Source organism: Capra hircus, chromosome 2, assembly GCF_001704415.2.
Source record: "Capra hircus breed San Clemente chromosome 2, ASM170441v1, whole genome shotgun sequence".
Taxonomy (NCBI): domain Eukaryota; kingdom Metazoa; phylum Chordata; class Mammalia; order Artiodactyla; family Bovidae; genus Capra; species Capra hircus.
The window spans coordinates 114,557,417-114,569,745 of NC_030809.1; the positions used below are offsets into that span (position 1 = coordinate 114,557,417).

At 33.0% G+C, this 12,329-nt stretch overlaps 1 protein-coding gene across 1 annotated transcript in view; it reads right to left on the reverse strand.

Annotated features, from left to right (window-relative positions):
* ATF2 (activating transcription factor 2) overlaps window positions 1-12,329 on the reverse strand; it is a 79,722-nt gene that overhangs the window by 39,367 nt on the left and 28,026 nt on the right. Inside the window, 3 exon segments of the mRNA XM_005675937.3 lie at window positions 1,266-1,394; window positions 1,522-1,640; window positions 4,663-4,759. Of these exon segments, the coding sequence (XP_005675994.2) occupies window positions 1,266-1,394; window positions 1,522-1,640; window positions 4,663-4,759 (345 nt within the window).

Here is a 12,329-nt window from a genome sequence, read left to right on the forward strand (position 1 = left end):
GTAAACTATGATTCTTCTTGATATTTATCTTTTTATCCCTTTATACTTCTATGTAACTATTCACTTGTATATGTGTGAAAGTGTTAGGCAGCTCTTTGCAACCTCATGGACTGTAGCCTGCCAGACTCCTCTCTGTCCATGGAATTCTTCAGGCAAGAATCCTCCAGTGGGTAGTCACTCCTTCCTCCAGGTGATCTTCCCAACCCAGGGATTGAATTCGGGTTTCTTGCACTGCAGGCAGATTCATTATTATCTGAGCCACTACAGAAGCCCAATATATATATGTATATTTCTATGTATAAAGGTTATGCATATATCTAGGAAAAATGTTTCTAAATATTAGTAATTCTTACAGCTCAGTTATGGGGTAAAAGGTAATTTCTTTCTTATATTTTTCTGGATTCTTAAAGTTTTTTAATAATGAGAATGTACTTTTATTATAAGTAAATAAAAAAATACAAAACACCTAATGGTCAAAGCATTTATTCCTAGGCATCAATGAATAGTTACCTTTCCTGCCTTACTTCTAGCTCCTCTGCCATGGCAAAAGTCCATTAGTTAGGCTATGATTTAAGAGTAACATAACCTACAAAAGAACACGGTCATTGCCTTTTATTGTGCCCGATGCCTCCAAATAAATGTGTTTAGTAGATGTGCTAATGAATGAACATTAATTGAGAAATATCTGTAATAATGGTAACTCAGCACATAATATACCCCAGTTGGTCCCTGGTACCAAAGTAGTCAGATCTAGGAATGAGGCACTAAATTACTACAAAAAGACTATACCAAGTAAGACAGTGTCATCGTCATACTATTAGTTGCTATTACCAAAGATCACTGCTGAAGTAAGTAGCTATTCCTTTAACCTTTTAAAAGTCTATATAACCTTTGTTCAAACAATTTTTAGTTGCAAAGGTTCTTAATTAAGCTGTCACTGTACAAAAGTAGCAAAAAAAAAAAGCAAAACCCAGAGAAATTAAATTTATAAATTTATGTATCCTCTAAAAAAATAACAGGTTTATGTTAAATGACTACTACTATTCTCTCCAACAATTTGTCATAAAAAAATATAGATAAACAAATTATCTTCTTTCCCTAAAATTTCTTAGTATTCACAGGGTTTCACATGTAAGGCAAGTACAACCTGATGCTGATTAATGCATATTATATTAAAATTTTATCTAGATCAAATATTAGACTTCACTGAGAATGCTGATTTTTTTTTCCACTTTGAGTTTCTTCTGTAAAAACAAACTTCTAACCTTCTCATCACTGGTAGTAGACTCTGGGTGAGGTAAAGGACTATCCTGGTGAGTTGTTTCTACAACAGACGGCTCCTCAATTTTGCTTCTTATGATGGGTGTTGCAAGAGGAGATAAATCTAGAGGCATCTAAAAATGCAAATTAAACAAAGTGTTAGGAGTTTAAAAACAGCCAATCAGTATATCTAAAATAAGAAAGCAACAAGTGAAAACTGTTCTGTCAGAAGCACTCTTAATTTCATGGCTGATAACATACTTTTTTAATGTCATCTTCCGAGGCTTTCTTGAACTCATTCTCAAATGGACTTGCCAACTCATTAAACAAACCCACTTCTTCACAGTTTTTCAAGAATCTTGTTGGTGTTGGGGTCTGATCTGAAATAAATGTCAATAAGTAATTACACAGATTTAAGTATCATACTGGACTCTAAAGTATTTTAGCAAGTAAATTAATGAATTAGCAGGACTGGTTCAGTCAGCTGTTAATTCTCTTTGGAAAGACCTCTTCCTTTAAAGCAAACAAAATTTGGTTAAGTTCTTGTTGCAGTTTAAGGTATTTCCTCCAACTTTATGAACAATAAAAGTATGAAAAGAATTCCTTCTTGTTCCTTATTCCACATGTTCTGATAGAGGGACATAAGCATCCTCTATTCAGAGATAAACTATTATCATTATCTAACACAAATTTTTTTAAAAATTTACACTATTAAAACTTACAAATACTTAAAACACATGCAATTTGGGGAAAACTAAGACAAGAACATGTATATTTGCTTTAACTTGGCCCTTCCACTAGTGTTCATAATCTATTATGAAAGCAGGCTTAAGATAAAACAGTGTTGCGCTAAAACACAAACTGGGTGTACACGTGAGCACATATCAATTACAAAACAATAGCTAGGTAAGGTCTACACTGAATGAAAAACAGCTAAGTTATGAATTTTGCTTGTTTAGTTTTATTATTTTCAAGGCTGTTTGCTCACACTGATTATGATTAATAGCACATTCAATTCTATTCACATTTTATATACTTTAGGGCATCAACTTTATAAGTTACATCAAGGATCTAGCTTAAACTAAATAAAAGCATAAGACTGACTCCTGGTTTAAGATATAATACTCATAAAACCTTCTGTGAAATTAAAATATGTATTTGTTAATTACTGGATCCCTAGAGTGGGCATCACTTACTGTTGTATCATCACCCTCAACCCAACGTATACACAGAGTATTAATGTGTTTACTACATATAAATATTTTACACTAAAATTATCTATTTGTTATACACATTAGATATAATATAGGCCTACCTCAGACAGTAGTAGTAGTATCAAACTTACTGAAGGACTTTTTGTCATCTTTTTACCTAATAGTCTGCAATGTACATAACCTATACTCCCCGAAAGACATACAAAATGGTATTATAATAAGGGCCCAGCATTCTTGTATCAAACCTAGGTCCATCCATCATGATTGCAATAGTAAACTGAACCTAAATTTGACTCTTCTGTTCATGCTCAAAAGATTTGTCTATGCCTAAGAGAAGGTTCCTATTTTGTATTAAAGGGAGCTGCTGCTGCTCTTAAGTTGCTTCAGTCGTGTCCGACTCTGTGCGACCCGAGACAGCAGCCCACCAGGCTCCCCCATCCCTGGGATTCTCTAGGCAAGAATACTGGAGTGGGTTGCCATTTCCTTCTCCAATACATGAAAGTGAAAAGTCAAAGTGAAATCGCTCAGTCGTGTCCGACTCTTCGCAACCCCATGGACTGCAGCCCACCAGGCTCCACCGTCCATGGGATTTTCCAGGCAAGAGTACTGGAGTGGGTGCCATTGCCTTCTCCAATTAAAGGGAGAGGAGTCTTAAAAATAAAATACATATGCAAAAATCATGTTTTATCAGCAATTACTGTAATGATCAGGCTTGGAAAGAAAAAAGTCAACACAGGCACAATTGTTTAAACATGCATATGGTTTTTGGCTATTGATCATCAAATATATATCACACGCATCATGCACTATATTTACACAGTTACGCTATACTACTCAAATATATTTAGTTAAAGAAAAAAAGTCAAGTGCTATGTTTAGATGTGTTCTACTTTTCCAGCACATTAAATGTAAACAGATAGGAAAGTAAGTTCTAGAAACCAATCTCAAAATATTTTTGAGTTAAAGGTTAGAGAGAGAGAGATGGCTCTAAGGCAAGAAGTTCCAGAGAAGGAAAGACCTTCATGCCCAGGGGAGTGAAACTTCCAGGCTGTAGTTATTTTGTTTGCATTTTTGGTTTTCTCTCTCAATATCTGATACACGGTATTTTAAAGAAATACATACCACACTCTTACCTGCTTCCTTTTACTTATAGAAATGAAGATGTGCTGAGTGTTCCCCTACATTTTTCCTAAACAAATTGTTTTTTGGTGAATTATCTGTTACCTCCAGTTTTTTCAAGACAAAAATCTTGATACTGAATAATAAGAATTATCTTTTTTCCTCATTATCATATACAATGCTTAAGAGAGATAATTTGATTTCAAGCTGGGTAATAATTTAAAGTATTAATAATATTCAGTATTTAGGTATAACTCTAGACTTACAAATAGTATAACCTAAGCTTTACAAGAGAAAAAAATTAAAACATTAATTTGAATATTTGTAATATATGACTGTGGTTATGACAAAAGCGCTGAAATTTATATATTAAATTTTATATAAAATCATTTTATCACAATACTTCTATGTGTATACATATACAGAGAGGTATGCATCTATAAATACCCAAAAAAGAAGTAGCTGACAGCATGGAAGGACAATAAATCAGTGCATGCACTGGGCTTCTCTCTTCACATACTGGAAGATAATCATCCATTTAGGTGATACAGTATGTTCATAGGAGCAACATCCAAAAATAAAAAGCATTGATTGAATTTAAGCCCCGTTTATTAACACAGATGTTTAGTCCAAACAGAAACATAAACAAAATCCTAATGAACAAGTCTGCTAACTGCTTTCTCCAACAGGAGGAGCCTGATCATTTTCTAGCTTTACATAGCACTGTAAAGCAGATGTAAACAGCTAAAAGAAACAATGACTAAACATCATGTTAATTGAATTATCAGTTAAATGTAAATTCTGGAAATGGTATGAATGCTCCCAGATCCTAATTAACTTCCACAAAAAATGATATTGAAGTCTATATTCGAAAACTATACAAAAAAGTGAAATGAATGGTCAGAAGGAAACATGAAAATGTAATGGGTAAAATACATGTTGCCAACATTTATTGTAAATGAAGCTATTGGAATATCACCAGACTATATTATTTACAGAGAATACACAAAAATTGTGCACATTCCAGGTGAAATATGTATATAAACTATTAATAAAAGCATATACTAACCAGCCACAATGACACTGTCATTACGTGCTGGACCAAATTTCAGTGTCATCTCATGTTTATGTTTATGGACAGCCAAATGATCCTCGTTGGTAAAACGCTGTGGCAAAAAGTTTTAAAATATAGTTAAGATTTTCAATTTGATCAAAGAAGTTAAATGATAAGGAAATTTTCATTTCCACAACAACATGTAAAACCACCATTAACAAAGACATAGCAGTTTGTTAACAATAAAGAATCTACTGTTAGTATAGATAAACATACTAGGTCTCAATCATAGAGAAACTCATTACCCAAGAATGAGCAATAATGATAATACTAGGTCATGTAACTCATTTGAGAGCATTTAAAAAAAAACCTGAGGCAAAGAAACTTTACATAAATTTCATTTGGACACTAAAAATAGATCACTGTTAATTTTTGCCATATCATAGTAGAAATATATACTCCATGGAATAATGACTTTTGAAGAAAGTATTGTTATTTTACTTAGATTTCAGGTTACTTACCACTTTTAAAATGAGAACTTTCTTATAAAAATATTACTCCTGGACAAATTAAGAAGTAAATCAGGTGCTTTATGTTACCACATAAAAAAAGAATGCCTTGATTATAATCCAGCAAAGAAATAGCAGCGAATACAATAAAGCAATTCATTTTAAAATAAAAAATTTAACTTAGAATAAAGTGGTTTTCCATTTTTTATCATACTCATATAAAAAAAATGAAGCAAAATTATTTCTAAAGCTACACTTAACTTTGATAGGTCCTACATGCTAAAGGTGACATTTACGATTACAATATAATAAATACATTGTTTAAATATCTCCTGTGTCTGGATATCAATCTTTATGAAGATGCTCCTTATCTTTAGCAACATTTACAACTGAAATATAGAGCACGCACTTTTTAATTTCAAAGAAATAATTATAAGATGTCAAATTAAGAGATCTATACTCACTCTCTAGGCTATATCCTTAAAAATGGGATGTTAAAATAATGAACATGGTTTTTCCAAACCACCAAAAAATGGATTCCTTATTCTGTGGTCTTACCATTCCCTATTCAACTCAGTACGTAAATCCTCTCATGCAACTAATGATAGCAGCTTTAGGGTTAACCTTAAAACAATGTAAAAGAAAGAAATATTTCTATCTATTATGCTTTCTTTCCTCAATATTAAAAGTGTGACCTGTATCATCCTTAGTCCAGCCCACAAGCCCACTGTAAAAAGTTAATCCCTGTCATTTATATCTGATTTTGCTCTGCACAGTATATGTTTATAGCACCTAGCAATATTTTATTGATGTTTTCATATTTCAAGTAGACTGAGCTCCTACTATTTCAGTTTCCCTAAATTTAACATATAGTAAGTAGTCAATAAATGCTAACTGAAAGAATGATCTCCTTACAAGTAAAGAACTGAATCTTTAAGCCCAATCTAAAAGAAACAAAAACCATCAAACCATAGATTGTTCCTAAAGGTGAATTAAGCGTTAATTTAATTTGGTTATATTGTTTTTAAGTTACTGTACACCAGTGGAAAATTATTAATATGTCCCCTCTTTATAACCTGTTTATATTCCCACTGAAGATGAGCATATAGGTGCAAAGAGTAACTTTATCCCTTGACTTACTCATTTACAATTGAAACAATCATTGAGCAATCATAATCTAGCTCTGCCCTACGCAAGTGCTATTTTCCTACTGCTCTGTTATTATGTATAAGAATCCTTTCCAAATTTGGAAAAATAAAAAATAGTCATCCTTTGATAAGAGTTTCCAATATGAAGCTTTTGGAGAATAAACACAGTGATAGCATTTACCAGCACTACTTCATTGCTTTTTACTTTGCATTACAGTTTTGATGTCTTACAAGCATCTTAAAGCAAGATTCACTTTATGTTCCAAAGAACCCAACAATGTGGCTTCTCCACTGAAGGCAATCATTAAACATTTGCAAATAAATGCATTTTAGTAGAGGTCTTAGATTTTAAAACAGCAAAGTCAACATAATTAACAGACAAGCTTAGAAAGTTATCTCCTAGGTATTTTATCCCAACGGTATCCTGTGCTTAGTTACTGGTTTGAACACAAATATTCAAATCAAGCAACTACATATACAATAAATTACACTATGTTTTGTACAAAATATGTGAAAATACCAACAAGATTGATTCTAAGTGAAAAATAGCAGGTAAAGGACCCTAAAATACATTTAAGATCATATGAATAGTAAAAGGAGAAATGCCAGGAATATGAATTCACAAAGTTTCAAAGAGAACACAGAGATCAAGTTTATCTAAATGCTATTTATAAAGGAGTTGTTAATCATATAATATTTTTATACATGAGTAAAATACACTGAAATTGGTACTTTATACAAGTATCAATTTATCATGGATCTATATCATGATACAGATATTATCTATATCTATAACCTTGCCTATCATCTGAGAAGACTTATTTACCTCTAACGAGAAACTTAAAACAGTGTCAAAAGGCAGTCACCAGGAAAAGACACATATATGTAAAATGCATTATTTTTTCAACAAATACAAAACAGCTACTACAAGCTAATATTTTTGCAAGAATCTATTTGAACTGTTTTTCCAGACAAATTAAAAGGTTTATTCTAAAAATAAGTTTTGTAGAAAAATAATGATACTGCTAGTAATAATATATTGAATTAATACAATTTCTTTCTTCTAGGCAATTGTGAGCACTACTCCAATGAAAATGTTATACATGTGCAGTGTTTTGTTAAATCAGAAAGACTTTGAACACACAGCTGAATAAACAATGGGAAAGGCAGTCAAGAAAGTCAGAATAGGCCAACAATCTCTTACAAGGTTAAAAAGTAAGGGTAACCTGACAAATATAGGAGGGGGTGAAATAGTTGCTTCCATAAAAAATTAATTTAAGCTCAGATATTGGGAGGAATTTGTGTTTCCAAAGTGTGAACACTCTTATCAGAATTAACTTAAATCAATCATTCTGCATTTAACACATGCATTTATATCCATGATATAGATGATTATTCCTAATTTAAAATACTGATAGGTATTAAATTATAAGGTCATTAGGCCAATAGCCCATTTTACTACTTCTTTCACGAATTTAAGTACTCTAATTTAACACCAGGGAGTTACTGATCACACACACACATACACACACTCTCCCACACTTTCATTGGAACTTCAGAGTAAATAAAATGAAATCTTAATCTCCTTTAAAAATTAGTTATAATGTATTAATATTTCACCAAAGAAAAAATTTTCAATGAGAGCATCACCAAAAGCAATTATCAATAAAATGTAAGAATTTCAATGTTAAAAGACTCTTTCACTAAATTATCTCAACTTCGTCTCTTTTACCAAATTCAATGGAACATCATGTTAAACTAAATGAAATTATCAAGTCAATCTATGAAATACCTAACAGAGACTGGGACATAAAAAAATTTACTAGAAAGAGCCAGCAGTTAAAAATTTTGCACTGATTTCTTTAGGTCTCTCTGAAATAACATTATCAACAAAATATACAATTTTTTACAATTTTAAAAACCTATTTGAAATTTAAGTCCATTAAGTATTTTAAAGCTAAAATTTAAATCTGGAAGAATGTTGTTAACTAGTGACAAAAAATAATTTGTACTACCACCATCAGGATTGGTGCTTCTAAAATCAACGCTTAATAGAATTTTTGATTTCCTAGGAAATTACTATTTGAATCTAGAGAGAGACCATAACCATTCCTAGTCCAAGCAAGATTTAACAAACGGATGATGCTGACCTTGGCCCAGTTATCACTTGGCCAGTAACAGTTATAAGGTATTACTATAACATAGATTAGACTATTTTAAGTATCTCAGAGAACAAATATATGCCAAAAAAGTTATTAATACATAGGAATGAAGTGTTCATGATGAGAAAAATAAAGTTATTAGTGAAACTAAAAAATTGTTTTAGTTTTCAAAAATACGAAAAAATGTATGAGGAGCCTTAAAAATGTGTATACCTTTTGATCCGATAATTTGGTTTCTAAAAATGTATTTTGAGGAATTAGGGAGATGTACATAAGGGGTTATACAGAATATTCATCACAATGTTGTGATTTTTTTAGGCCATAATAATTAATTTTTAGGCCATAAAAGAGGAATAGGTAAATAGATTTGGGGACATATTCTGGCAACAGAACACTATATAGGAACTCAAACTCATGTTTTCAATTAACACACAGCATGTCATACTATATAATGTATAAGATACTATGTAATATAGTATAGTGCTACACTGTATAAATGTATAGGATAATACTATATAATGTCATCGGCATACAAATAGAATACACATTAATACATGCGGTATGATCCCAATTTTGTTTGAAAAATAAAAGGGGGGAAGAACTTAGGAAATGCACCAAATGTTAACAGACATCCTCTCTAGATTTTACTTTGTCAGTGTTCTCAGTGATACTTTTGTAATTAAGAAAAAAGAAAAACTTTTAATGTTCACTGAAAAAGACACATATACAAAGACCCCTACTGAAATATACCTTGAAGGCTAAACATTCTATTTTGGGATATTTTGCTATAAACATAACACAAAAGTAGGCTTGGGTTCACACTTACCTCCAGTGTTCACAGGTTCTGTGACTGAGAGGGATTCAATAATGTATATTTGATTGTGCATGTGTAAAATGAGGCCAGCAGCATCAATTTCATGACTGGTGCAGGATTAAATAACATAACCCACATAAGCTTCGTAGCACAGTGACTAAGTTTAAAAACGTTAGTATCATTATAATTGCTTTTATTACTATAACAAATATTATATGGAACTTTAATTCCTCCAATCTTTTTTGAAACAAGCTGGAGCACAAATTTAGACATGGTATGCTACACACTTGATAAATATTTGAAAGCTCTATTCTATGGTTCACAAGCAACTTTTGAGTTTTTCACGTAGACCTTTTTCGTCACTGTTTTGAATAAAATTTTTGTTTTGGAAAACTTTTAATTTACAGAAAAGTTGCAAAAATTGTACACAGAGTTCCTATACACTCCTTACTCAGTTTGTTTCCCCTAATGTTCTCATATTATTGTGGCACATTTATCAAAACTAAGAAACCAACCCTGATATATTACTATCAACTAAACTCACAACTGGTAGCTTTAGTATTGCCCAGCTTAAACAGACTCTGGCTCCAAATGAATTTTTGTTATGTTCCCAAATTCAAAATCATCTCTGAAAATTATGTCAAGGACTGCCAGCTGTCCCTTAATATCTATTACTCTTTTTCCTTCAAATTAAGAATTTCTAAATTTTAGGTGAGCACTTGGCTGCCCAGAACAAAGACCACATTTTCTATCTTTCTCTGCAGTTAGGTGGCCATATTCTTTTGGATCAAAAGAATGAGTGAAAATCATTTGCATTACTTCCAGTGAATGCTCCTAAAATGATGCGTGTATACACGCTCCTCTCTGCTTCCCCTTCTCCCTCCCTTACTGCTGGAATGTGGACTTCATGTCAGGAGCTGAAAAGCCATTTTGGACCTAAAAATGGAAGTAGCATGATGAGGATTACAGAATCAGCCAACCTGGGGCTCCTACTTCCTGGTTATTATATTAAAAAACAAGCCCATCAGTCTGTTGTTAAGGTTGATTCTTTGTCTCAGCCTGCATCCTAAGTAATACAAATCTCTTAATAACAATATGCCATAGCCTCTAAAGATAATTTCTTTTGTGCAACGGAATATACAGAAATGTAGTTTTTTATGGTGACCATATCGAAGAAACATGCTTGTATGTCTAAGTTTTGATATGGTTCCTTTTCTCTATTCAAACCTTCCACATCTCTTCCCGACTTTTCATTCCCAGGTACTATGGATAAATCGTCCATGGTCCTATCTAAGGCCAGTCCTTCCACTTGAACACTGGATCCCATCCTCTCTTAAGGACTCCATTTCTACAACAGTTCCTCTCTCTGCAGTGTAAAGTGTGCTATGATAGTCGCACCTTAAAATTCAAAACAAAAAAGCTCCATCTTTAATCCTCCCTCAGCAGTATTTCCCTTTAAGCTAAATTACAAATAAAAAGTATCTTACGATGTCTCCACTTCTGATTCTCCACATTTGCTCTTCAAGGCTAACCCCAGTCTCACTGTCGTCACTGCTCTTTCACTGAAACTACTCTTATCAGGGTGTCTTAACAGTCCTCATATTTCTAAATTCAATAGTAAATACTGAATTATCCTTATCAACTGTATGACTACACTGTTTCTCCACATTTTGAAATACTTTTTCTACTTGACTTCTAGAACACAGTTTTCTTCACTGTCTGCTGCTTCTCTGCCTCCTCTGTGTCCTTCCCCTCTTTCTGACTGCTAAACACTGGAGTGCCTTCAAGCTTAGTTCTCACCCTTCCTCTCTGAGATACTACTTAAATACAGAAGTAAAACTGAAGACATATGGGGATTATGGATTATCAAACTGTATTCCTAACTCTACCAATGGAAAAATAATTATTACCAGACATCAAGGGAGGAGGGAAGGAGAAGTAAGAAGAAAAATAAGCGTTATATCCTTTCATAATAGGGAGTCTAAAAAACTATTCTAACAATATTTTTTCATATTTTCTAAAAATATTAAGTCTTTTAAGCAATCTCTGATACATACATGTTCTTATATTCAGCCATAGGTTGCTTTTTCTTCTGTTGAATTTAAGTAAATTTTTAAAAAATAGTGTAATAAACACCCTTGGTACACTTCACTCAGCTTTAGCAATTATCAACCTATGGTCTGTCTCATTTCACCTCTACTCACAATTCACCCAATGCATTTTTTTTTTTTTGAGACCAATCCCAAGAATTATTCTACCTAGCAATATTGCAGTATTCATCTGTGGCATATTGTAAAACATGGCCACAAATTCCTTTTGGTAGGATATATACCCTCCTTCCTTTGCCGTGTCGTTAACGTTGGTTGTCCCATCCAGAGGATGGTACCTATTCTCCACCCCTTGAGTCTGAGCTGGTCTGGTGACTTGCATGATCAACAGAATGCTACAGAACTGATGCCGTGTCACTTCCAAACTAAAGCTGCAAAGGAGCTTTGTAGTTTTCAGCTTCTATTCCCATGGAAAACCACTGTCCAACGATTCCCAGGTACCAAAATATATTGAACATATACTTAATAACCTTGGCATATGTCTTTTCATAGTTTTGACATAACATTTGTGGGACAGAATCCCAGAAGTGGGATTGCTGGGTCAAAGTGTAAATGCATTTGCCGTCTTGCACTTTTACCAGCAATGAAGGAGAGTGCAGGAGTATTTTTAATATGAATGAAGTAAAATGGCTACTGTTTTGCCAAAAATATAAACATTCTAGTGGTTGAAAATGTCAAACTAATAATAGATTGATTTATAGACAGCATCATTAGATGGAAATGCTGCTGATATATATACTGAGGAAGAACAGTGGAGTCACTTGTAGGCCTGATAAAGCACTGGAACGCCCTTGCTATCTGCAGAAGACTCTACAAAGGCTCCTTCCTATTCTTTGTGGCCTGAGGGGTAGTCTCCTCTCAGTCTCTTGGCTATTTGTGCCACGGATTGGGCATGTATAAGGCAGTATGCTACGAGAACTCAAATAATGAATATCAGAAAG